We start from the raw sequence: 27,009 nt of genomic DNA, 5'->3' as shown, positions 1-27,009 counted from the left end.
TTTCCTCTTCGGGCTGTGCATGGGTGTAGGCCCGGCCACCAGGCGCTTGGCAACGAGCCGCAGCTCCAGGCCTGGCTCCAGAGGGGGGGGCCCGCTGACCCGTGTCCAGGCAAGGGAAACTTGGATCCACTTGTTGTAATATCATCAGGGGTCTTTGAGCCGTGCTTTGTCTGGCCCCTTACCTAGAACCTGTTTGCCATGGGTGACCCTGCCAGGGGCATAAAGCCCCAGACAATTTAGCTCCTAGGATCATTGGGACACACAAACCCCTCCACCACGGTGAGGTGGCATTTTATGGCATAATGAATATGCGGCCCGGTAGTCCAGTGGTTAGCACGTCGGCTTCACAGTGCAGAGGTCCCGGGTTCGATTCCAGCTCCGGCCTCCCTGTGTGGAGTTTGCATGTTCTCCCCGGGCCTGCGTGGGTTTTCTCCGGGTGCTCCGGTTTCCTCCCACATTCCAAAAACATGCGTTGCAGGCTGATTGAACACTCTAAATTGTGCGAATGGTTGTTCATTTCTGTGTGCCCTGCGATTGGCTGGCAACCAATTCAGGGTGTGCCCCGCCTACTGCCCGAAGACAGCTGGAATAGGCTCCAGCACCCCCTGCGACCCTAGTGAGGATCAAGTGGCTCGGAAGATGAATGAATGAATGAATATGCCATAAAATGTGAACATATTTTTCCCAAGTCACGATCCTACATACATTATACCATTAGCATCATTGCTACCTGCAAATGTGCATGATCAAAAGATGACACGATTGATTGCTGCTTTCATCCGGTGGTTGTGGCTAGTTATGAGCAGCAAATCTGCTTATAATTATGTGGGGAGCCTGTGCAAACTTTGCTTGTATTTTCGTGTTTTTCCACTTCATTATTTGGGTGCTACTCAATCAATTGATTTAACAGGATTGTTGTATTGCCTTGTCTTTGACAACATAGAGAAGCTTGCACAAACAAGGGCTTATTCTTCCATATCGCTCTGTAGAGACCGCCACACAAGCCGGGGAAGAATTCTCATCAAAATAGCTTCATCTTTGGAATTCATGGCTCCCAATCAGCTTTGAGTTTGTTGCTTTCAAGCTTAGCTTGTAGCAGACGTGTGCACACTGGTGAAAAGGACACTTTGATTCGCTCCTCTTTCTGTTAATTCGAATAATAACTCCACTTGTATGATGGTCGTAGAACTCTTTATTTTTGCGACCGTCCACCTTAACCCACAAAAGATCACCTGCCACACATTACCAAAACCCGTGCTATATACCCCTTCCTCAAGGCAACACTGCCCCCTAGCATTCTAATATTGTAAAGGTTATCACTAAAAATAAAACAACATTTCATCTATAACTGCTTCAGACAACAAAGTGTATGCCGAAAAGTGGTTAAGATTGCACGATTGTCTCTGTCTCGTGTTGTTTTGTATTATTTTGTCATTTTTTTATTAACTTTTCTTTTGATAGCGGTGCGGACACCCGCAGTGGCTCCTCTTGTTTTATGTTGAGAGGGAAGAAGTTTCATCTGTGCTGGATATACAGCACAGATTATATAATGCAGCCAGGTACCAAATGGGCCATGGCCTAATACCAGTACACAGTTCGGTAGTTGGGGACCACTACTCTGGGACAAGAGGGAAAAAAGTGTGACATTCAAAAACTGGACATTCAAAAAGCTCACTTCTTGTACATCACAGGATATGGCTGCAAAGGACTTGTTTGCACATCTCGGGCGCAACATGTACCTCCCAATTGTTGTAGCCCAAGATCAAACATACCGGGATTGGATTTTGTTTTTCCATACAAAGTGGAACTATAAACCCAGCCACTAGGGAGCAGTGCAATCCCCTGGGGGTACACTGTTCCGTAGTGCCTGTCCCAAGCCCGGATAAATGGGGAGGGTTGCGTCAGGAATGGCATCCGGCGTAAAACTGTTGCCAAAATGAACATGCGAGTTGATAAAACGATTTCAATACTGGTTCGGTGGGGGGCCCAGGTTAAAAACGACCGCCAACAGTGCTGTTCACCTGCAGGGTACTGTTGAAAATTGGACAAAGAAGAGGACAAAGGAAGGAAGGAAGAAGTATTGGTCTGAGGTACAATGACAGGGAAAGGCAGAGAATTAGCTGACATGATAGAGAGGAGAAGAGTAGATATTCTGTGTGTTCAGGAGACAGGGTAGAAGGGCAGCAAGGCTAGAAACATTGGAGGAGGCTACAATCAGGTCCACACAGATAGATTATATTCTATGTAGAAGAGGTAAACTGAGGGAGGTTAACGACTGTAAGGTGGTGACAGTAGAGTATAGCCAAATAGCATCAGATAGTAGTGTGCAAGCTGACAATGGAGGTGAGGAAAAGGAAGAGGGTGGGTGAAGACAGAGAAGAAAATAAAATGATGGAAATTGAGGAAAGAGGACTGTCATGAAGAATTTAGGACGGATGTAAGGGCAGTTCTGGGCAGTGTTGAGGAACTCCCGGATGATTGGGAAACTACTACAGCAATGATTCGGGAGACAGGCAAGAAGGTGCTAGGTGTGGCTTCAGGACACAGAAAGGTGGACAAAGAGACCAGGTGGTGGAATGTTGAGGTTCAGGAAAGTATACAGAGGAAGAAATTAGCGAAGAAAAGATTGGATAGTGAGAGAACAGAAGAGAACAGGCTAGAGTACAAAAAGATGACAGGTGAAGTGAAGCGCGAAGTAGCCAAGGCCAAACAGAAAGGATGAAGTCAGGAAAGCATTAAAAAGGATGAAGAGTGGTAAGGCAGGCGGTCCAGATGACATACCAGTGGAGGTATGGAAGTGCTTAGGGGAGGTGTTGGTTGATTTTCTGACTAGGTTGTTTCGATAGAATATTAGACACAAACAAGATTCCTGATGAGTGGAGGAAGAGTGTCCTAGTACCAATTTATAAGAAGGGCGATCAGAATCATCTTTATTGGCCAAGTATGCAAAACACACAAGGAATTTGTTTCCGGTATAACACGCTGCATTATTATCGTCATAAACAAGGAAATGACAAATAGGTATGGAAGGACTTTTCGTAATGTACAAAGTTGTAGCAACTACAGGGGGGTAAAGTTGTTGAGCCATACGATGACGGTTTGGGAAAAAGTAGTTGAAGCCAGGTTGAGACAGGAAGTGGAGATTTGTGAACAGCAGTATGGTTTCATCCCGAGGAAGAGCACCACAGACGCAATATTTGCCCTGAGGATGCTGATGGAGAAGTACGGGTAGGTAGGAAGGAGCTACACTGTGTATTTGTAGATTTAGAGAAGGCTTATGACAGGGTGCTAAGAGAGGAATTGTGGTTCTGTATGAGGAAGTCAAGGGTTGCCGAGAAGTACGTTTGGTTGGTGCAGGACATGTATGAGAATAGTACAACAGTGGTGAGGTGTGCAGTTGGATGGACAAAAGACTTCAAGGTGGAGGTAGGACTGCATCAAAGATCGGCCCTGAGCCCCTTCTTGTTTGCTTTGGTGAGGGATAGATTGACAGATGAGGTCAGAGAGGAGTCTCCCTGGACTATGATGTTTGCAGATGACATTGTGATTTGTTGTGAGAGTAGGTGGCAGCTACATGAAAACCTAGAAAAGGTGGAGAGGTTTGCACTAAAGAGAAGAGGAATGAAGGTCAGTCGTAGTAAGTACATGTGCATAAAAGAAAGGGAGACCAGTGGAACGGTAAGGTTACAGGGAGCAGAGGTGGCGAAGGTACAGGAATTTAAGTACCAAGGATCAACAGTGCAGAGCAGCGGAGACTGTGGAAGAGAAGTGAAGAATAGAGTGCTGGCAGGATGGAACAGCTGGAGAAAGGTGTCAGGAGTGATTTGTGACAGAAGAGTGTCAGCTAAGGTAAAGGAAAAAGTTTACAGAACAGTTGTGAGACCAGCCATGATGTACAGTCTGGAGACACTAGCAATTGGCAAAAGACAGAAGGCAGAGTTATAGTTGGCCGAGTTAAAGATGCTGAGATTCTCCTTAGGAGTGACAAGGACGGACGGACAGGATCAGAAATTATGTCATCAGACGGACAACTCAGACAGGAAAGTTTGGAGAAAAAGTGAGAGAGGCTTGACTGAGATGGTTTGGACATGTACAGGAGGGACAGTGGATACATTGGTAGGAGAATGTTAGAGATGGAGACAGAGAGGTAGGCCAAAGAGGAGATTCATGGATGCCGTGAGAGAAGACATGCAGGCAGTTGGAGTCAGAGTAGAGGATGCAGAGAACGAAAATTAATGACTCGCTGTGACAACCCCTGAAAAGGGACAAGCCAAAAGGAGAAGATACAAAGTGGAACTATAAAGCGATTTATTTTTTGTAATTGTCCTGAATTACTTTAAAATATCAAAATTTTCACTAGCCCCGATGAGTGTGGAAAGTTTGGTGAACATTTTTACATCTCGGAAAATGTGATTTATTCACAAAATAAAATAAATTCTACATTAACAATATGGACTTCGCAGGGTCCACTGCTAGGGGCCTAATTAACATCTAAAAAGGAATTTGAGCAAATTAGCGACTCTCGTGAGGATTGGGCGAAATCAATGGATGTTACTGTATTTCAGAAGAGTGTATCAAACTGAAAGCACGTCAAATTAATCACTATGCAAGAAGCAGCTCGCAGTTACAAAAAGGTCGGTGATACTTGCCGTATATGACCACCAAATTATTTCAAAGACATTAGCACGCTGGAGTGGCCCTTGACAAATGTCCAGTTTCTCAAATCATGTTCAAGTCCACTTTATTGTCCAATGTAATCTATGTGCAAATTACCTCTTTGGATAATTAATTGTGATTTTACACCCCTGAAATAATGTGTTTACCTGATAAGGGCTCTCTTCTTCAGTTGGTGAATCATTTCCCTCAACAATTCTTCTGGTTGCCACATCAATCTGACAAATCCCTGCTGTTTCCATTCGGTCAACCTGCATAGCCAAAGGGAACAAAGCTTGTAAGTGATAAATGCTACCCAAAAAGAAGACATGAAAGAAACAACTCAACAGAAGAGAAACCCTAACTGGCAAGATATGGTGCAAATATATTTAGAAATTCAGCTATATGTTGTTTAGTTAATCAAATGACAACGAAAGTAGTACTTTGACTTCAAAGTTAAATTCATTTCATGACAACGGTAGTCGCTGGAAATTGCTCAAATCTAAAATTGTTTCCCATTTGAAATCCATTGAAATGCTATTCGTCCGTAACAGCACCCTCAAAAAATAGACAAAAATACATATACGTATCCAGTGCCCTCCATAATTAAGACATTTGTTCAAAAAACGGCCTTTTGCCATCGACACAACGCCTAATCTTATCCTCTAATTCAGGTAGTCAAGAGAGAATCAAGTGGAACCAGGACTGTCATTCTGGTTCTCTGGCAATCGTTCATATTTTAAAATGGCGGTGGTAAATTTCGATGCTTATTTCGCAGTGCGTGAGAATGACATGAAGAAGGACCAATAGGAAATGTGTGTGTCCCAGCACTTTCCCGTCACCAGAGAAGCGGCGTGGGCATCGGCAGCTCAGCTAAGCCCGTCCGCACTAGCCGCCCCACTTCCCACAGAAGGGCCAGCGCTGACGCATGTGTGGTCTCGAGCAGGCGACTTTGGACGTGCACTGTGCCCTTCCCGCTGATCTCCCCAGCTGCGGGAGACTTTGGACGCCACAGTGGCAGCGATCAGGGGTCAGCCGTCCTTTCCGGGTTGGCCTGGCGAACTGCCATAGTGCATGCATAAATGGATGCAAACGTTAATCTGGGCTCAAGGGTGCACCCAATTTGGGTGCAAATGTCACAATGGTGCAACAGAAAAAAAATTGAGGTTGGCAACCTGCTGATATGGGAATGAAAAAGGCCTCCTCGAATATAAAGCCACACTCAAATAACATGCAAGTTATGGTCTCAATCAATCAAGGGCGATCAGGGGTCAGCCGTCCTTTCCGGGCTGGCCTGGCGAACTGCCATAGTGCATGCATACATGGATGCAAACGTTAATCTGGGCTCAAGGGTGCACCCAATTTGGGTGCAAATGTCACAATGGAGCAACAGAAAAAAATTTGAGGTTGGCAACCTGCTGATATGGGAATGAAAAAGGCCTCCTCGAATATAAAGCCACACTCAAATAACATGCAAGTTATGGTCTCAATCAATCGAGAGAGTGAAGAGCAGGACTTTGCTCTGGTTGACTGCGGTCTACATATTCGTGGAATTTATTTATTTTGCTTTATTGAACACACAACACAGCTGGCAACTGGCACGGGTGGACACGCGGAGTTGATCCTCTATGTCAGTGGTGTCAAACTAATTTTTGTCGCAGACCACACTGTTGTGACCATTCTTTTGGAGGGCCGTGATGACTGTGAAACCATATAAAGAAGAAGTGGGGGGTTTGGTGCTGAACTCAAGACAATATTCACATGTTTATCCATTCTAGGGTCACAACATAAGTGCTAACTTGCTAATTTTTGAGGGCTACATGTGCAGAAGTGTTTTTCTCGGGCTCAAACCATGCTTCAATTTAAGGAGAATGGTCGGAGTCTGTCGGGTTATTTTTCCTCTCTTCTTTCCTATTGTTGTCCATCACATCTAAAATTTCACGGCGCTTAACAGCGAACTTCAGCCAGGCTTCTGGTTCTGTCCCCCCTGTTGGTAATTGTTTTGTTTCTGTTCCTATTGAAAGGTTGTAACTGGCCAATACATTTAATTCTGATGAATGCACAAGTAATCAAGGTAAGAACTTCAAGACGCCTAATTTGATTTGTAAACCTACCATCCCCTACTGATCTGTATAAGACGTTTTCTACAACTACTATCGATTGACTAAATTGTGATAAAATGAGGCGACACTGTTCTTTCTCTTCATTTCATGGAGCAATACAGAAAAGCTGACTTAACGCAGATGTTTCCTAATAATGATGTCACATCATTGCCGGTGACAGTAAATGAACTATCTGTGTCGTTGAATTACATTTACCATACCGTGTGGAGTATGTTTCCAATAGTCAGGTTAAGTGGTTAATTTACACTTTAAGTCGTTGCTTTCCTATGACTTGTTCTGCTTCAAACCCAGAGTTTGGTGAAATGTTTCACACTTTATACAGTAAGTAATGCAAATAAAATGTATTGATTATTATTGTTATTATAACTTAAATCTGCATACGAGGAAAGAATACTTATGATTAGTTGATAACGAGAATGTTCCACGGTGTTTTAATTTTGCAGATAAATTCCTAACATAATTGAACTTTATACGTATGTTAATGCGCTTTTAACTCGTAATTTGAGGGTCGTTTTTAAATGCTGGTGAAAATTTTCAAGTCAACTTTCAAGCCGCGGGGTCAATATTTGCTCTCTGCAGAAATAGGTTTGTTCTCCGTAGAATTAATTTTTCTCTGCAGATGTCTGAGGAAACTTGGGAGCACACGAAGAACGTCGCGATACAACAAATGTCGTTAGCGAGGCGAACACCGAGCAACTTGTTTTATTCCGATTAATTCCTATAAAGACAATCAAGCGGTCGCATTCCAGCGTGACGTTGACATTTTCATTGACAGCATCTTAGTGGGTAGCAAACACAGACGTAATCTTAATTCAGTATTCAACCTTATCTTGCCGTGAGTTAGCATTTGTTAGCCATGCCAATCCTATGCTAACAGGAAACACCAGAAGTGAACTTCGGTAAATTTCATATGTACTACGGGCACTTCAAAAGCAACTAATCTGGTTCGACGTGGCAGATAAAGGGGACTAGCTGTCAGATACCAAAAAATCTAACGAGAAAATAAAAATAAAAATCCATCTTACTTACCTGTTTCAATGTGCTGCCGGCGGTGTGACTAACGTCAAGCTAGCGCTGAAAAACGGTGTGTGTGCGCGTGTGTGTGTGGAGAGGAGGGACTAGAACATCCGGTAAGATCCTTTTCACAATAATGGTAAGACATTTGACGAGACAAAGGCAATCAGTGAACGATTTACTGACTTATATCTTCTTTTCCTTTCGGAATCAGTTGACTCCATCTAACCTTGTTTTGTGCATCCTCTTCTCTCACACCAGCTACCGTCATGTCCTCTTTCCCTACAGTACATCCATAAACCTCATTTTTTTTGTCTTCCTCGAGGCCTCCTGACTGTCAGTTCAAGCTCAAGATCCTTCTCACAATATATTCACCCTCTTTTCTATGGACATGTCCAAACCATCTCAGTCTGGCCTCTCTGACTTTCTCTCCAAAACCTCTAACATGAGTAGTCCCCCTCTGATGCACTCTTCCATGATCCAATCCAACCCGGTCACTCCCACAGAGTACCTCAGCATCTTCATCTCTGCTACCTCCAGCTCTGCCCCTGTCTTTTCTTCAGTGGCACTTTCTCCAGTCCAAGAAACAAAACAATATTTATCTGGTAGTCTGACAGCAAGACCATCGTAACTACAAAAAGTTGTGTAGTTTGACAAGTCCACGATACGGACCGCGCTCTGCCGGGACACGACAGTAAAGATTAATTTTTTACTGTCATTTCGCTCGCTGAATAAATGTATTGTTTTGATCACATGACGTGAGTGAAGTGATCAAAACAACTCCAACGTGCTCAAGTTTTGTTCCGAATCAGCTTATGGTTACGACACAACTCTTCTAATTCATTCCCGCAGCTTCACTGTGCTTTAAACTTTGTGGACGCTGAGCGTCTACAGCGTGGACGCTGGGCGTCTCGAGACTTCAGAGCCCGTTGCCCGAATACATTGAAACGAGACGAGTCATTGGATAAATGCTGATTTTGTTCCTCCCATCAGACGCTCAGCGTCTCTGGGAGTCTATGGACAGTGGCGTTTATCAGCTGGCCCGGACACTCATCTTTTCTGCATGATGATCTGTCTGAGGCTGAATCTTTGATTAAGATTAAGATTAAGATATCCTTTATTTGTCCCGCAATGGGGAAATTACAATCAGAATTTAGAAAGTAAAAACGCTGGGTAGGGAGAGGGGAAAAAAAAACACACTCAAACTATCCTTTTCCGAGGATAATTTAAATCCAGGATAAAAAAAGACCCTAGCACATGAATAAGCATATGACAGTTAAAATAAGTCACAAGACATAACATGTAATAAGGGGGGAGGATGAATGGGAAAGGGTGGGGGGGGGAGTAACCGTGACGCGGCCGAAATGACCAGCTGCACGGTCACCGTTGCGCTCCGCATATCGAACCACGTCACGGGGAAAAAGAATCGGAGCGATGAAGACGGTGATAACAAGGATGTGTATGCGCGTGTGGTTGTCCAGTTGTGTATGTGTATGCGTGTACAGGTCATAGCTGCTTTGTCGAGGTCTGGTCATCATGGAGACAGTCCCGGCTTATCAGTCCATGGCCGAGAAGGAGGGGGGGGGGGGGGTCGTGGGGGCCCTAGACTCCATGCGTACTTCCATCCAGGGGAAAGGCCAGATAGCGTTGTTTGTTTTGGAGAGACGGCCACCAACAATTCCAGACAGCCTTGAGTCCTTGGTCTGTATCTCCTCACTGGCGCCAATCATTCAGATCCGAAAATTCTGATTGACAGCGAAATTAGCAAATCGCCGATCTTTTGGTGTTGGCATCAATTCTCATTTTGTTCCGAGTTGAACTGGAGACTTCTTCGAATAATCTTAGCGACACTCTCTTTGTTGAAAATGACTAGTGACAGATTAATATTTTATATCTGGTGTGTTTTATTATAGTTGCTTGTGTTCGCAGACTGACTTATATCAACACAGTTAAGACCCTGGAAAGACGCCTTGTTGATATGACAGGGTCACAGATCATTTTCTTGAAAAAGAACGGAGAGTAGAATTCACGTATAAATAAACAGACATGTTTTATGATGTCGGACGAAATTGAACTTAACAGAACTCCTCCTTAACAGACCAGCATCCACCACTGGTCTTCATGTGTGCTGGGAATGTTTTAGGGGGGCTATTTTCACAAATAAATCTTTTATCAGGTTGCCAGCCAATTGTAGAGGGGTTTTCAATATGATGCTGTTCTGACGGGAGTACAGGGGACTGACAAAAGACTTTGTGGACTGGTGCCAGCAGAATCTCCTCCAGATCAACCCTAGGAAAACTAAGGAGTTGGTTGTGGATTTCTGCAGGAAACAGTTCTCACCAGCACCGATGGACATCCAGGGTATGGACATAGAGAAGGTGACCTCCTACAAGTACCTTGGTGTTCTTATGAACAGCAAACTGGACTGGTCTACAAACACGGACACCCTGATTAGAAAAGGACAGAGCCGACACTCTCTTTGTTGAAAATGACTAGTGACAGATTAATATTTTATATCTCTTCCTACTCAGGAAACTGTGGTCTTTTGGGGTTCAGGGGCCGCTCCTTAAGACTTTCTATAACTCAGTGGTGGCCTCGGCCATCCATTATGGCAGGGGTGCCCATTAGGTAGATCCTGATCTACCGGTAGATCTAAGACAGGTCCCAAGTAGATCCCAGGAGTGTCGAGAAGAAAAAAAACAAACAACCATTTGTGTGTCTTTGTACATGTTAGTAATATATTTTTTGTGTTAATATACACTGCACACTAATCATCTTATCAGTCTTATTCATTCATTCATTCATCTTCCGAGCCGCTTGATCCTCACTAGGGTCGCGGGTGGTGCTGGAGCCTATCCCAGCTGTCTTCGGGCAGTAGGCGGGGGACACCCTGAATCGGTTGCCAGCCAATCGCAGGGCACACAGAAACGAACAACTATTCGCACTCACACTCACACCTCGGGACAATTTAGAGTGTTCAATCAGCCTGCCACGCATGTTTTTGGAATGTGGGAGGAAACCGGAGCACCCGGAGAAAACCCACGCAGGCCCGGGGAGAACATGCAAACTCCACACAGGGAGGCCGGAGCTGGAATCGAACGGTACCTCTGCACTGTGAAGCCGACGTGCTAACCACTGGACTACCGGGCCGCCCTTATCAGTCTCATTTTCACAAAAAAAAAATATTTGAAAAATAAAATAAAGTAGGTAAATCTTAAATTTGTGTGTGTGTGTGCGTGCGCGCGACGGTAAGGGTAGATCCCGTGAGGTTAGTTGATCGAAAAGTAGATCTTCGATCCAAAAAGTTTGGGCACCCCTGCATTATGGCATTGTCTGTTGGTCAGGCAGCATCTCAGCCCGGGACAGAAAGAGACTGGAGCGACTGGTCACGAAGGCCAGTTCTGTCCTGGGTTGCTCCCTTGACACTCTGGAGGAGGTGGGCAACAGAAGGATGCTAACTGCAAGAAGGAGAGATACCGACGCTCGTTCCTGCCGACTGCTGTCAGGCTGATTAATAAAAATAACAATAATAATAATAATTAAATGATGTGAAAGACAATTGTAAATAGCACTGCGATTTATCCATTTTGTGTTTATATTGCACTTAATTGAATGGTGGTTGTTGTTTTTTTTTCTTCTTCTTTCTACCTACATTCTTGCTGCTGGAGGTTGTAAATTTCCCCAGTGTGGGACAAATAAAGGATATCTTATCTTATCATTGTTTTTGTTATATTTACTGTTTAAATTATTTTAGAGAGAGTGCCAATTACTTGCTGTTTTCCCATTTCCTTATCATGATCTGTAATCACAAAAATTATTACAGTGAAACTCAACTACAACGAATCGTACATGGGCGAAAATACCCCCGAATGTGAAAAAATGTTCATGCATTAAAGCCATTCCCAGTTTTCTGCTCTCCCTACAACGAAAAGTCCCCCTGTTCCGTTACACGAAATCTTTTTCTCTGCTTTAGCCTCACAACGAGATTCACTCCAACGAAAACAAGCCTTCCGCAAAAGTCTAATCCAAACTCATCATGCCACAGCAACCTCTACTGCTTTGTTCGGAAACGGCAACAGCAACCACAACACTGGTTTACACATGCACAAAAGTACAGGAAGTATTTGTTTCAGACATAGCACGAATGTTGCGTTGATAAAATGACGACAAAACGGACCTTTGCATGCCAAGGAGTGAAGAAAAGAAAAGCTTTAACGCTTGAAGACAGGATAAAGGTACCGTAATAAAAATGAAAGATGGAGGAAACAAAATAAAAGACATTGTACAATAAATTGATGTACAGGTTAGTGAAAGTAAATGCTGATCGTAAATTTCACAATTTCTTTCCCTTTTTTTCTTTCTACCCTGGCTATATGAAGTGTCAAATAAGTGTACAGTGATCCCTCGCTATTTCGCGGTTCGTTTATCGCAGCTTCGGCGCATCGCGGATTTTGTGTGTGTGCGTGAGCGTGTGTCTGTGAGTGTGTGTGTGCATGTGTGTGCGTGTGTGTACATGTGTGTGTGTGTGTATGTCTGAGCGCGTGCGCTCACTCTGCTCAGGTGCAAAGGCCCACGTGGGGCATTTTTTTAATATATATATGTTAATTGAGCGGCAGCCCGGTAGTCCAGTGGTTAGCACACGGGCTGCACAGTGCAGAGGTACCGGGTTCGATTCCAGCTCTGGCCTCCCTGTGTGGAGTTTGCATGTTCTCCCCGGGCCTGCGTGGGTTTTCTCCGGGTGCTCCGGTTTCCTCCCACATTCCAAAAACATGCGTGGCAGGCTGATTGAACACTCTAAATCAGGGGTGTCCAAACTTTTTGCCAAGGGGGCCAGATTTTATGTGGTAAAATGTCGGGGGGCCGACCTTGGCTGACATTCTTTACATTGAACAACAATATTGTTCAACAAATTTTAGTAAGCCAGTCTGTTTCACATTTCCATTTTTATTTTAATTTCAACAATCTTAAGAATTTCTTTTGGTTCATTTGAAACAGGTATATCACATGCAACTGCTTATTCACTTGACTTTTTCTTAAACAGAAGTCTCCTGAGTGCAAATTGATTGATTTGAAACATAAAATGTATCACCATGACTTTTCAATAGTCACAAAACCTTTGACTCGAACAACAGGGAAATGAACAAGCAATACACATATCCACAACTGCAAGGATCATTTGAAATATGACATATCAGTCAATATAAACACGGAGTGATGTCTTGTTAACTCGTGAGTGATGCCCTCTAGTGTCTAAATGCTATTACTCATTTAGTGAATGCTATTACTCATTTAGCCAATCGAGGGTAGCGGTACTCTATGAAACATCACTCACCAGTCTACGAGACCTCAGTCAATGCAACACGTGTTCCATTGCGCCCAACCTGCGGGCCAGACAGCACTGATTTTATGACAGGGGCCGAGGGCCGGATGAAATTCGACCGCGGGCCGGATTTGGCCCGCGGGCCGGACTTTGGACATGTCTGCTCTAAATTGTCCCTAGGTGTGAGTGCGAATGGTTGTTCGTCTCTGTGTGCCCTGCGATTGGCTGGCAACCGATTCAGGGTGTCCCCCGCCTACTGCCCGAAGACAGCTGGGATAGGCTCCAGCACCCCCCGCGACCCTAATGAGGATCAAGCGGTTAGGAAGATGAATGAATGTTAATTGAATGCTACTTCGCAGATTTTCGTTTATTGGTGGTTTTGGTCCCCATTAACCCATTGAATACCACCCCTTTTCACTGGAGCAACCCCCTCAATCCGTCACGTTTTACTGAATTTTGACTGATTTGCAAGGCCCATAAAATGTTCTGTTCTATGGCTATATATACATGCAACCTGTCAAAAGAAAGGTGAGACTCTCTTCTTTCAGCAGAAAAAAGTTTGTTTCTTGCTTTCTCTGTTGATTGGCAATCAGCATTAGAGAACCGCTATGTTTTATGGGAAAGGCCGATTTTCTGCAGAAATCCAGAGAAATTAGCTTTTTGTAAAAGCATGCATTTCAAGCATTATTTCAAGTTTTACAGCATTTTTTTGCTTTTGTGACAGCTGAAATACCTCAATAATGTGTTCGTCCTACAAATGAACATTACAAATATTTTTGTAGCAAAATAATTTATTTGCACACAACAAAACTATTGAACTATGATCAAAAGTGCAGCTGTGGAGAAGATGGTTTTTGGCTTCCATCCAGTTTGTCACCACATCGATTCATCCCACCACGTCCAGATGCATGACCTATAAATTATAGAAACATAAAAAGTTTCTGAGACTGCAAGTTCGTCTTTCAGAGAGGAGCTCAATCTGTGGTGGAAGATGGCGTGTAATGCGCAGTCTCCAAATTCACTTTCGGCAGCCAAAATGCGAAAGGTAATGGAGTAATTGGCTACTGATTGCCTACCTTGACGACAATTCATTAACCACCCTATGGCCTCTCTTCCCTGAACAGGGTGGTGGAATACCCAACGGAACTCCACAACAAACTCAGGGAAGAAAGACCGGAGCTCGGTTTGTGCGTTGCTCACTGCAAGTTCCCCAGAAGCAGCCTGGCCAGTCAACAGACTCAAATGAAAGCCACCTTGGAAGAATTGACAGAGGCGGAAGGCTGCTGATCAAACACTGGCGAGCATTGATGAAGGAATTGCCCGTATAATCCAGGTCCACCACCATAGCGCGGTGGATGTGGCAAATTGTTTCCCGACCAACAGTCGGGGGGGATAATACACCTGTGAGAGCAGTCTTTCCAAGGGGGGCATCCCATGGTTGTCCAATTGCTCCACACGTGAACCCAATTCCTCAAACTGATGAGCCACATCACAGAGCTCCGTTAGCGTCTACCTTTGCTGACCCACCACTTGTCCTTGCCTGGCCAGTGTGGTCCTAATTTTGCTGGAGTCTACGGGATACATGATGGTCGGATTATTCTGTCATCGTTCGAAACAAACCGAGTTATGGTTTCGGATCCGAGACACATAGACAAACCCCCCCCCCCAAAAAAAAACCCTCAGTAAAAGTTTATTTACAACAACAAAAGCGCACTGACAAAATATGAACAGAAAACGCTGGTGAAACAAACCAGAAAAACAATAAAGTAACAAAAAGCGCATAAGGCAAGGAAATTGTTTAAATTGCTGTCAGGCTGATGAATAAAAAATATCAATCATAATAATTCAATGATGTGAAGGAAAATTGTAAATAGTACTGCGATTTATCTATTTGTGTTCATATTGTATTTAATTGAAAGATGTTTGTTGTTTTTTTTTCTCTTTCTCATTTCTTCTTTCTACATACATTCTTGCTGCTGGAGGCTGTAAATTTCCCCAGTGTGGGAGGAATAAAGGATATCTTATCTTAACCTAGAAAACCAACATAATGTCCAGAATACGATTACCTGATGCAAACAAAAACAAAGACAAATAACTAAACAATACAGTACTTACATAAACAAGTGTTGCGGAGGGGAACCATCCATTTCCTTATGGCCCTCCTTGGACGCAGGTTATTTTACTTCTCAAAAAGGTGGAATAAAGACCCAGAAATCGATTCGGGGTTCCAGATTTTGATAGGAAGCATAGAAAAAAATATAGTCACGAGTATATATAGAGACAATATGATAATAAGAGGCGGGCAGTGCCTCCATGCAAGTCCCGGAAACAAAGAAATCAACATGTCATCTGATCCGGTGTGGCTGGCCAAAAGATGGGAGTGGTCAGGTGAGACCAGACCACTTATTGTCTTCGGTCTGAGCTTTGATGTGATGGCAGCAACACAGATACTTGAGATGACAGTTCCTCTTTTGATGTTAAACATGGAGCGACGCCACTTGAGCGAAGCGCGACTCAGCAGTCAATAATCCACTGCTCTCTGTTGTGTGTGCGTCAGCGCGGACATGTACTCACGCGCGTCTTTTGACTCAACCAATCAGCACTGATGCAATGGACTGGTCATTTGTATGTTTCTCTCCTTTTTGCTCTTTCTGTCCAAATATCTATATTTTTCTCCAAACCATAGCTGTCCTGTCCACGTCTGTTTTCGTTCCACCGGGGTTTAGCCCCTAAAATCTCTTTAAACATGTCCTCTGGAGGGGGCGCGAAAAGTCGCGGGGGTCAAGGGGCACTAAAGGTGATTGTAATCACAGTAAGTAGGAAATACCCTCAACTGCATACTGTACTACATTCTTTCTTTCACATGTTTGAACAGATCCAACAACAGAAAGGGGCTAGAAAATCACAGTGAGGAATAAATTCCTTAACACAAGGCACTAATGGAACGAGATCGACTTTGACGAGAGCCAGGGGTCTAAAAAACCTTCACTTGAATAAGAGCACCAACGTCAACAATAATCCGACGAACTGCAGGCAGTTTGTCAGCCGTTAAAACATGGCTAGATGGTGAGACACATTGGCAGCAGGTGTGCACACCGAAGGATTGGCTCTAGTCTGCCACCTGCTGTAGACCCAAGAGCAGGATCATGACAACTGTGCATATTAAAATGTATTCAAAGAATGACACCAATGCAGTCTCATCTTAGAGGATCATAAATGGTTGCAAAAGGTAAAAGGTAACTGTTATTTCACACTGTTCAAGTTTGCATCTTTTGCTTTAATGTTCATGAACAAAGTAAACCTAATCTATGTGGAAAATCTCTGTACATTACAAAATGCCCCCCTTCAGTTTTTGTGTAATCGCTCCCTCTTTCTCAGAGTTTGACATTTATTGTCATTTTGATTTAAAAAAAATACTCAAGTGGTTAGCGCGCCGACTTCACAGGGCAGAGGTACCGAGTTTGATTCCTGCGCCAGCCTTCCTGTGGGGAGTTTGCATGTTCTCCCCATGCTTGCGTGGGTTTTTTCCGAGTCCTCCTCCCACATTCCAAAAACATGCATCGGAGGATGATGGAACACTCTCAATTGTCCCTAGGTGTGAGTGTCAACGCAGATGATTGTTCGTCTATGTGTGCCTTGCGATTGACTAGCAACCAGTTCAGGGTGTACCCTGCCTACCGCATGAAGACAACTGGAATACGCCCCAGCACGCCCCGCGGACCCGGATCAGAAACCGGATGGATATTCTCTCTTATTTCTACTTTTCAACCATGATGTAGTGGACCTGTCGTTCACTGCTTTCCCATTTGTTTTAAAATCATGTGCAAATATTGCTGTCCTGCACCTAACTATATGTGCAATTTATCAGTATCGGTTGCAATCCAGGGCAAGTTAAATCCTCACAATATCGTTAGATATGGTTTGGATAGCTTCGGAGGCCGAATGAAAATGATCATCATAAATAAACATGGGGAAAAAAATCTTTTAACCATCCATTTCATTTAGAATAATCCTCATTGGTATTTCCATACAATTTCTCTGTCTATTTAAATTAGTTTTTCTTATAACGAGCCAATACCTATAAAGTAATTTATTATCCAGTTAAAATTATACTCCAACCTGAACAGTGACACCGTGTATTAAACATTCGTAAGGTTGATTTGTATTTAGAAAGGCATATTGAACTCAATCTTAAGTTTTAAGTATGAGACTGTTGTCAGGTTTTAAATAAGTTGCTGGTGCTTATTTGAAGCACTACTCCTAAACATTTCCAATTTTTATTTCACATGTTTGTGTTTTGTTTACCTTCACGAAATTGCCCTTTTACCATTTGAACGACTCCCTTGTGGTAACCCCTTCAAATGATAGAGTTGTGTTAGAAATGACAAGTGTGAATCATGCATGACATCCCTCCTCCAGTCAGTAGGCCGACCACTGAGCAACCGCTTAAATACCCACACCCACACACACTGGAGTCCCCTCTTTACTTAAAATTAAAAAAACAAATCAGCAGCTCACATATATCAAGATTTTAAAGGTGAAAATAAAGTGGGGACTTGAAAAATGTCCCCTCTTTTCTTGGAGTCCCCTGTACATGATTGTGTAACGATGCCTTCATCGCCTGTTACCTGTTTATTAACATACGCAAACACATGCACACACACACACACACACACACACACACACACACACACACACACGCACACACACACACACACACGGGGGTTGCATATATTTTAACAATTGGTTCAGTTTCTCACATTGATAAATAAGTCTAATTGCTTTCAGAAATGTTTTCGTCATCTTTTTTAGTGATCGATAACACATGAACATCCTGATGTCTGCAGTCCAGAAATAACAGCAGGCAGAAGTTACAAAAAATGGGTGAAGTCAAACAAAGGAGAAAAAAAATCAAGCTGTGCATTTGGCTCCATTCATTTGGCTCCATTCATCTTATAAATCGGGACCAATCAGTATCCAATGCACCTGATGTAATGAGCTAGTTGTTGGGACTTTTGGCACCTCCCATTCGGGGTCGCCACAGTGAGCGACTTATGTTTGTTTGTACAGTTTGTATGCTGGATCCTTTTCCTACTTAGCAAATGCTGTCCTTGTAAAAATTCTCATCACTCTGGAATGGTTTGCTCTTGAAAGAACTATTCATATCATTCAGTGAATTGGTATTTTTGAAGATATACATTCCTCAAAACATTGACTTTGTGCTTGTGTCATCCATGGATCTGGAGCTGCAGTTGCTCCTCTTCTTCATCCTTGCCACTGGATGGAACATCTGTATTTTCAGGGCTGAACCGAGCTGATCGCATCTTTCCAAACAGACCAGGACTGAGCTGCTGCCGCCGTAGTCTACAAAAACGATATACAGATTACAATTTAATGACAAAAAGTATTAGCCGCTTTCCTAATTTTTTTTATCTTTCTTTCTAAAATTTAAAAGGCCACTCGCCATTTAGTGGTGACCCAACAGAATGCAATAACTGAAGTTTGAGGCGTATGCATTTTGAAGCATCCGCGCGCACACCACGGTGCCTCAGAGTGACCGCACTTCACAAATCTCCCACCTATTCTGCAGCAGAGGCGCAAGCAAAATATAATCACAAACAACTTTTGGTATTCCAACAAGTGATCAAATGTATGGTATTTGTTACACATGCTGTAGTCATTGAACCAGCAAATTTTTGATTGGGTGATTTGTCTACTTTGGGTATCCATCAGAGAAAGATGGCGGCTTTATGTGAAAAAGCAGTTGACCTACAGTATCTTGTTGAATTATGAATAAACTGTGATTGACCCCCGTTTTGAGGAATCAGATTTCAACTCAGAAATCACTTGAATAATGCCCATAAGTAAAATGAAAGTATAATGGCCTACAACAGCTAAAAAAGAAACGCAGTGTGTCAAGATACACAGAATTTCAAAAACAGATGAGAAACAAAATAATTTAAATCTACCAATGTGGAAAAATTTACAAAGCCAAATTTGTAGGCAAAAGACAAAAGAAAGCGAATAAAATAAAACAACTCACAAAGGCTTGTCTCACATTTGCTAAGAAACATTGTGATGATCCCTAAGATTTTTGGAGCAATATTCTGTAGATGGACAACACAAAAGTTAATTTGGGAAAGGGCGTGACGTGTTAAAACGGGCTGTGGCTCATCCTGAAAATTACCGTATTTTCACGACTATAAGGCGCCATTAAAAGTCTTAAATTTTCTCCAAAATGGACAGGACGCCTTATGGTGCGGAGCGTCTTTTGTATGCGCTGAGTTCCAAAATCTGACTGACAGCCGACACACTGTTTATATAGAGAAAAGGCGGAAGTGACTGTGGCCAGGCATGCGGGAAAGAACTCGGCCAATCAGGGAAGGGTGGGCGTGTATATATACATATATGGAGAGGGAGAGAGAGAGAGAGAGAGAGAGCGAGAGAGAGAGAGAGAGAGAGAGAAGGCAGATGTGAGAGAGGAGAGGCATGCTGGGGAGCAGTCCGCCAATGGGTGAAGGGTGGGCGTGTAAGTGGACGCTAAAGGGACGCCTCAAGCAGGTACCAACACCTGTATAGAGTGTGGCAATGTGCATTGTTGCAAAACAACTCCGGTTTTGGTTTCTAAGAACCCCCGAAAATAAATTCTACAAAGAGACAGGCCTACGAAGCTCAGTTCAAACTTCAAGCCATCGGTTATGCTTTTGGCATACGTGCCCATCTCACAGCAGCGGTGAAAAACCAAGTCAAGCAAATGAACTCTGAGCTTGCCATTATTCCCAGAGGCTTGACTAAAGAACAGCTGGACATCGGCATCAACCGGGCATTCAAAGTAAAGTTGCAAACGGCATGGGAACAATGGATGATCGATGGCAAACAACTTTACAAAGAGTGAGAGGCAGCGCTGGGCGAGTTACGCCACAATTTGCAAATGGATTGTGGCTGCTTGGACGAACGTGTCTGCTTGCACTGTTGTTCGAGTTTTTGGCAAAGCCGGCATCATTTCTGTGGAGCCACATGGCAATGAGAGTGACTCTGACAACGAGAGGGAACGCGGCGTTTTTGATGGATTACGGTACTTGCACAATTGTTCAATTCTTCCTACATACACACGCGCTGCCACCATGTTTCGCTCTGTTCTTTACTTTCAAATGCGGGAAAGCTTCACACGAGAGAAATGTTGACTTTGCTGTTGCTGCTCCTTCTTTCCGCTCGGCAATGCGTAGCAACTCACACTTTAGCATGTGATGTGTTCAATGACAACTGGGATGTGCAGTCCTCTGCTTCTGATACAGAGGTTGAGGACTTTGATGGATTTCTGGGTGTTGATTGATTGAAAAACATGAGAACATTGTACGATGGCTAAATAAAATACAACCGAACTCAGTTCTGCTTTTGTTGCCTTTTTATAAACGTGTTTTTAGCTTGTATCTGTATGTCTTGGCATGCTACCGTATGCTTCAAGCTAACGTGTTAGCGTGCGAGCATGCATGCCGTATGTTTAAGCGTGCGTATGTTTTACCACTGTAAAATTGCGGCCATTAATACAGTGTGGTTTGTCTATGTGTAAAATACAGAAATGCATCCGATTAAGCGAAGCTGGATACAAAGTTAAAATCATTTGGGGGCAATTGGAGTGGTTGTGGTAAAAACTTTCCGCTAACTGGACGCTAATTCGCGAGAAGGCTAGCTCCATTGCGCAACTATGGACATAGATGACTTCCAAGCGTCCCGTGGCTGGCTACAAAGGTTTGCTACATGGTAAATTCATTTACAACTGTTGATTTTCACACACAAACGCCATCACTGACAATGGTGAGAGGAAAGATTTTGATGAGACTGATCTCATTTCACTGCTGCAGATTATACCTGACCCGACAAACCAGGATCTTCTCAATTGTGGACTGTGATTTTGCTGTCACTAAAGATTACACAGCAAAATAAATCAACAAATCGCTCGAACAAACCAGCAGTATGATTGAGTGTGAGAAAAGATAATGTGCCCAGTTCAACTCCTGATGTCAAGCCACCATCCGGCAAGGAAGCTATGGAGATGGCATCAAAAATCATTCTGGATGCACAAGAATCACCAGACATCAGTGATGATCAATGGGACAATTATTTGTAATTAGCAACAAAACTGTATGAAGCGCAGGCAAACATTTTCATACAGCAAAGAATGAATCCAAAAAACAACCCCAAATAGACTATTTTTTTCCCAAGATGAAAAAAAATACATTAAAATACAGTACTGTATTGATGTAATTTTATAAACAGTATGTGCACCATGTTTTTGCATTTTCGTGGCAAGTTTTGTTCTTCTGTAATTTGTTGACACTCTATACCTGGACTGTATACTGCAGTTTTTGTTATGTAAACAGTTTTTGGACAGTATATTTTTGCATTTATTGCTTGTGTTGTTACACGTGTCAACATACTTGCACATTTATACGGGACATCAACCTTAGTCGTTTCCCACAAAAGGAAATTCTGTTATCAGGTAAGATTGGACAACACAAATATGATTCCTTACTAGAAAATACTTACTGTATCTTCTTCAGCATGATGCTTAAGCAAGCCACTGAAGACCGAGATGATGAGGATCGCGTGTGCATTCGGTACCAACTGGATAGGAGCATCTTTTTTCGACAGTGCGTTCAAGCTCATACCAAGACACAGGAGTGACTGATTCAGCACCTTCTCCTTGTAGACGACGCTGCCCTCGTCTCCCACACAGAGTAAGCCATGTAGCTCATCACATCCTCGAGGCTTGCTTCAAGAAGACGGAAGTCAAAAACTACTACCAGCCCCATATAATCATTTGTGATACAGAGCTGAAATCAAGACAGCAGTTCCCTTGTGTGGGCTGCATCATCTCATCCGATGCAAGGATTGACAAAGAAATTGACACCAGACTATCTAAGGCCAAAACCTCTATTGGCAAACTGTGCAAACGTGTTTGGAACAACAAAATCTGAACAGCATGGTGGAGGTCTGCCTCTATAGGGCTTTTGTGCTCACTCCTCTCCTTTATGGCTCTGAGACCTGGGTCATCTCACTGCAGTCTTATGAGTCTCCTCGAGCGCTTCCACCTGCGCTGCCTACACACCATCCTCACCATCCAACGGAGTGACTTCGTCACAAATTTTGAAGTTCTAGAGCAGATTGAGATCCAGACTGGTCAGCAATCTTGTTGAGATCCAGACTGGTCAGCAATCTTGGCTGTATCATTGTGGAGGTGATAAAGGCTATCCCTCATTGGAGCTTACGTTGAATGTCAATTAAATCCAAAATATTATGTTTATATTTTCACAGGCTGAAGTGGACAAGTGGAGTTCCTCAAGGCTCTGGATGTTGTGGGTTTGTCCTGGTTGACACGCCTCTGCAACATCGCGTCGTCAACGGGGATAGTGCCTCTGGATTGGCAGACCGGGGTGGTAGTCCCTCTTTTTAAAAAGGGGGACCGGAGGGTGTGTTCCAACTACAAAGGGATCACACTCCTCAGCCTCCATGGAAAGGTCTATTCAGGGGTGCTGGAGAGGAGGGTCGTCAGGAAGTCGAGCCTCAGATTGAGCAGGAGCAGTGTGGTTTTCGTCCCGGCCATGGAACAGTGGACCAGCTCTACACCCTTAGCAGGGTCCTCGAGGGTATGTGAGAATTCGCCCAACCAGTCTACATGTGTTTTGTGGACTTGAAGAAGGCGTTTGACCGTGTCCCTCGGGGAGTTCTGCGGGGGGTGCTTCGTGGGTATGGGGTACTGAACCCCCTGATACGGGCTATTCGGTCACTATACCACCAATGTCAGAGTTTGGTTCACATTGCCGGCAGTAAGTCGCAATCGTTTCCAGTAGTGATGGGTCCAGCGACACCGATGCATTGACACATGCGCCGGGCTCACAGAGCAAACCACGTGTCGATGCATGTGCTGCTTCATTACGTCACGTGATTGACACGTGAACTGCATTGACACAGTCCAGGCTTCTAATTGACACACCGGCTGCGTTGACACAGTCCAGGCTTCTAATTGACACACCGGCTGCGCTGACACAGTCCAGGCTGCTAATTGACACATCGACTGTGTTGACACAGTCCAGGCTGCTAATTGACACATCGGCTGCGTTGACACAGTCCAGGCTGCTAATTGACACGTGAACTGCACCGGTGCAGTTTAGACCGCATCGGCTGCTTGGCACAGTACAGCCTGCGCCATTTAGTCCAGGGTGCGTCGACTCAGTGCAGAGGGCGTTGACGCAGCAAAAGCCCGCCGCACAGTGTTTATAAGGAAGTGGGTTTGGCGACACAATGCCACCTGCCGAAACAAGCCAGACCTCACTCACGCTCGCTTGTCGAAGTTCGTGTCAGTGAAGACTTCGTGTTCGTGCCTTGCCTTCCTTGCCGATTATGGAGCAGAGACGCAAATCATCCGCCGTGTGGGACCATTTTGATGTCCTGGAGAATAAGGTATTATTTATTTATTCAAATCGCCTTCTGTCGCCGAGAGCCTCTCGGCGAGAGGCACTCGCCGAGTGCCTCTCAGATTATTGACGTTTGTTGTACCATTCTAATCCGAATACATTTCAAGGTAACTCTTAGTTACTTCTTATTCACATTTCATTACAGGTGAAATGTCGAATTTGCCAAGTCGAATTGTCATACACCAACAGAAGCATTATCGGGCCAAGCATGAGAATGAAGTTCGCGATACACCCAGTATTACGCCAGGTATACAAACGTTCACTCATCTTTTCACGGTTGCTATGTTGATGATTTAATTGACAATCAGTAATTATTATTGGTTGACTCTCCACTCCATGTTTGACAATCAAGTTTCCAGGAAGCAGCTGTACTGGAAGGACCAACACACTTCTTTCCCAAACCTCTCCCACCTCGCAAAGGAGTGGTTGTGAGCGTGTGTTCTCCACAGCAGGAGAAATCGCTTGTAAAAGACGCAACAGGCTGAAGTTTAAAACATTGGAGCATCTTATTTTTCTCAATAAAAATTTGTGAAATAAATGCCCACAAGCATCCTCATTCAAATGATCTTCACATTATTTGAACACATTGAATGTTGCAAAATGAATGCATGGATGTGAATGATATTGTATACACTTCATCATCAAATCGATGAATGACCTTATGAAAATGTCTTGGAACAGTTGTAGATGCAAAACCGTGCTGGCAGCTACATAATAGATAATAAAAGAAAAATATCCCAAACCATAGGGATCCACCCAAAAACTAAGGATGTGCTGAATAAGAGATCCTTGTACACCGTATACTTTTATTACTTCCATATTTAACCTATTGTGTGGGAATATGGGGAAATGCCAGTAAAACACTGTTTTAAAACTACAATACAAAGCAATCGGAACAATCACTGGCTCCAAATAGACGGAACCCACAAATCCTGTCACGTTGAGCCCGAGGCGATGAGAAATCGCCTCGTGCACAACAGAGAAAAACGAGGTGGATCCCCGGAGAAGCAGACAACGAAAAGATCTTGTGAGAACAAAGGGGTTTTAATAAAGAACAAAAGGAGCCCGAACAGGGAAAACGGTAACAGAAAACGCTGGTCAAATAAGGACCAGGAAAAAATAAGGAAGACAACCGAAAACGCTCGCGAAACGATAAAGGGCGAGGAACTACCGAGATAACAATTTGATCACAATAAGAAGTACGCGAAGATTGGGGGCCGTAAGGCAATAGGGCAGCGAGAAGTAGTCAAACGACGAGAATAGCAAATAGAGAGCAATGGCACGGTAAGGAATTCTCCGGCAGTGAGATGACTGCCGGAGTCGCCTAATAAAGGCACGTAATCAGCCCGAAATAACGGGCAGGTGTGCCGAACAGGTGGCGGGAGAACCCGCCACCTGCTGGCGAGCACGCGACGTGACAGTACCCCCCCCTCAATGGACGCCTCCCGGCGGACTACCCGGTTTGGACGGATGAGCAGTGTGGAAGTCGCGCAGAAGGGACGGGTCAAGGATCCAGGAGCGAGGCACCCATTGCCGCTCCTCCGGCCCGTAGCCCTCCCAATCGACCAGGTACTGGAAGCCCTTGCCCCTGCGCCGAGAGTCCAGGATGGCACGAACCGTGTACACCGGGTCCCCGTCGACCACCCGCGGGGGCGGCGGCGGAGCGGGAGGGGGCGCCAAGGCGCTGGAAGACACAGGCTTGAGCAGGGAGACGTGGAACACGGGGTGGACCTTCATGGAGGCCGGCAGCCGGAGCCTGACCGCGACGGGGCTGATGACGGCCTCGACCTCGAACGGGCCAGCGAACCGGGGCCCCAGTTTGGCAGACGAGCCGGCCAGGCGAAGATCCCTTGCAGCCAGCCACACCTTCTCTCCCACCGCATATGAGGGCGCCGGGCGCCGACGACGATCAGCGATCCGCCGGTTCCGGGACGCAGTGCGGGACAACGCAGCCCGGGCCTCCCTCCACACGTGATGGGCCCGCTTAAGGTGGTGCTGCACGGAGGGGACCTCCACCTGCCCCTCCTGGGACGGGAACAGCGGTGGCTGGTAACCGTAGGCTGTCATGAACGGCGATCTGCCTGTAGCGGAGGAGACGAGAGTGTTGTGGGCATATTCCACCCAGGGCAGGTGGTCGGCCCAGGATGCCGGACGGTGGAGACAAACACAGCGGAGGGCCGCCCCCAGATCCTGGTTGGCGCGCTCAGCCTGTCCATTGGACTGAGGGTGGTACCCCGAGGTCAGGCTGGCCGTAGCTCCGAGGGACCGGCAGAACCGCTTCCAGACGCGGGACACAAACTGGGGCCCCCGATCTGACACGATGTCCGCCGGAATGCCGTGGAGACGGAAGACGTGCTGGATGAGGAGGTTGGCGGTCTCCAGCGCCGACGGCAACCTGGACAAGGGCACAAAGTGAGCGGCCTTGGAGAAGCGGTCCACGATCGTGAGCACGACCGTCCGGCCCCGGGAAGGCGGTAGGCCCGTGACGAAGTCCACAGCGATGTGAGACCACGGGCGAGGAGGAATGGGCAGCGGCTGGAGCAGTCCCGCCGGAGGTTGATGCGACGACTTGCCGCAGGCGCAGGAGGTGCAGGCCTTGACGAACTCCGTCGCGTCGCGGCGGAGCTCCGGCCACCAGAAACGCTGGGCGACGAGCTGCACAGTCCGGTTCACCCCGGGATGACACGCCACCTTGGACCCATGTGCCCAGCCTCCCTGCTGGGCACCCCGCCGGCACCTGCACCCCCACCAGGGCGGACAGGATCCGCTGCTCAATCTCCCATTGGACGGCCCCCACTATGCACTGGGTCGGGAGGATGGTCTCCGGGGAACGGTCCCTCCCCGCAGGTTTGTGGAGCCGGGAAAGGGCGTCAGGCTTAGTGTTCTTAGATCCGGGGGAATAGGTGAGAACGAAGTCGAACCTGGTGAGGAAGAGGGCCCACCGGGCCTGACGGGCGTTAAGTCTCTTCGCGGAGCGGAGATAGGCGAGGTTCTTATGGTCCGTGTACACGGTAAAAGGTTCCTTGGCCCCCTCGAGCCAGTGCCGCCACTCCTGTAAGGCGGTGACCACAGCCAACAGTTCCCGGTTGCCCACGTCGTAGTTCGACTCGGCGGCACTGAGTCGACGGGAGAAGAAGGCGCAGTGGTGCAGCTTCTGGTCGACTGGGGAGCGTTGGGACAGCACCGCACCCACCCCTGAATCCGAGGCGTCCACCTCTACGACGAAAGGGCGGTCAGGGTCAGGATGTTGCAGAACCGGGGGACTAGTGAACGCCGCCTTAAGACAAGCGAACGCCGCATCCGCGGCAGGGTCCCACCTAAAAGGGATCTTGGTCGAAGTAAGGCGGGTTAGGGGAAGCGCCATCTGGCTGTAACCACGGATGAAACGCCTATAGAAGTTGGCGAACCCCAAGAAGCGCTGCAG

The 27,009-nt window shown here is 45.4% G+C and overlaps 2 protein-coding genes across 3 annotated transcripts in view; both read right to left on the bottom strand.

The window, feature by feature from the left end:
* The window catches only part of txlng (taxilin gamma), a 71,519-nt gene extending 63,568 nt beyond the window's left edge, over window positions 1-7,951 (bottom strand). Inside the window, exons 1-2 of one of the 2 annotated variants that reach the window (XM_052063968.1) lie at window positions 7,806-7,951; window positions 4,824-4,925 (exon numbers count right to left, since the gene is read on the bottom strand). In XM_052063968.1, the coding sequence (XP_051919928.1) occupies window positions 4,824-4,916 (93 nt within the window). In that variant the 5' untranslated portion in view covers window positions 4,917-4,925; window positions 7,806-7,951. Of the gene's footprint in view, window positions 1-4,823; window positions 4,926-7,805 lie in introns of those variants that run through there. The other variant, XM_052063969.1, reaches the window with a different exon arrangement.
* Window positions 7,952-17,580: 9,629 nt separating this feature from the next.
* The window catches only part of ccdc102a (coiled-coil domain containing 102A), a 133,648-nt gene continuing 124,219 nt past the window's right edge, over window positions 17,581-27,009 (bottom strand). The window contains exon 10 of the mRNA XM_052063943.1: window positions 17,581-18,474. Within this exon, the coding sequence (XP_051919903.1) occupies window positions 18,339-18,474 (136 nt within the window). The 3' untranslated portion in view covers window positions 17,581-18,338. The remainder of the gene's footprint in view (window positions 18,475-27,009) is intronic.

The sequence above is a fragment of the Hippocampus zosterae genome, chromosome 4 (assembly GCF_025434085.1).
Source record: "Hippocampus zosterae strain Florida chromosome 4, ASM2543408v3, whole genome shotgun sequence".
NCBI classification, from domain to species: domain Eukaryota; kingdom Metazoa; phylum Chordata; class Actinopteri; order Syngnathiformes; family Syngnathidae; genus Hippocampus; species Hippocampus zosterae.
This window is presented reverse-complemented; position numbering and strand designations above follow the sequence as displayed.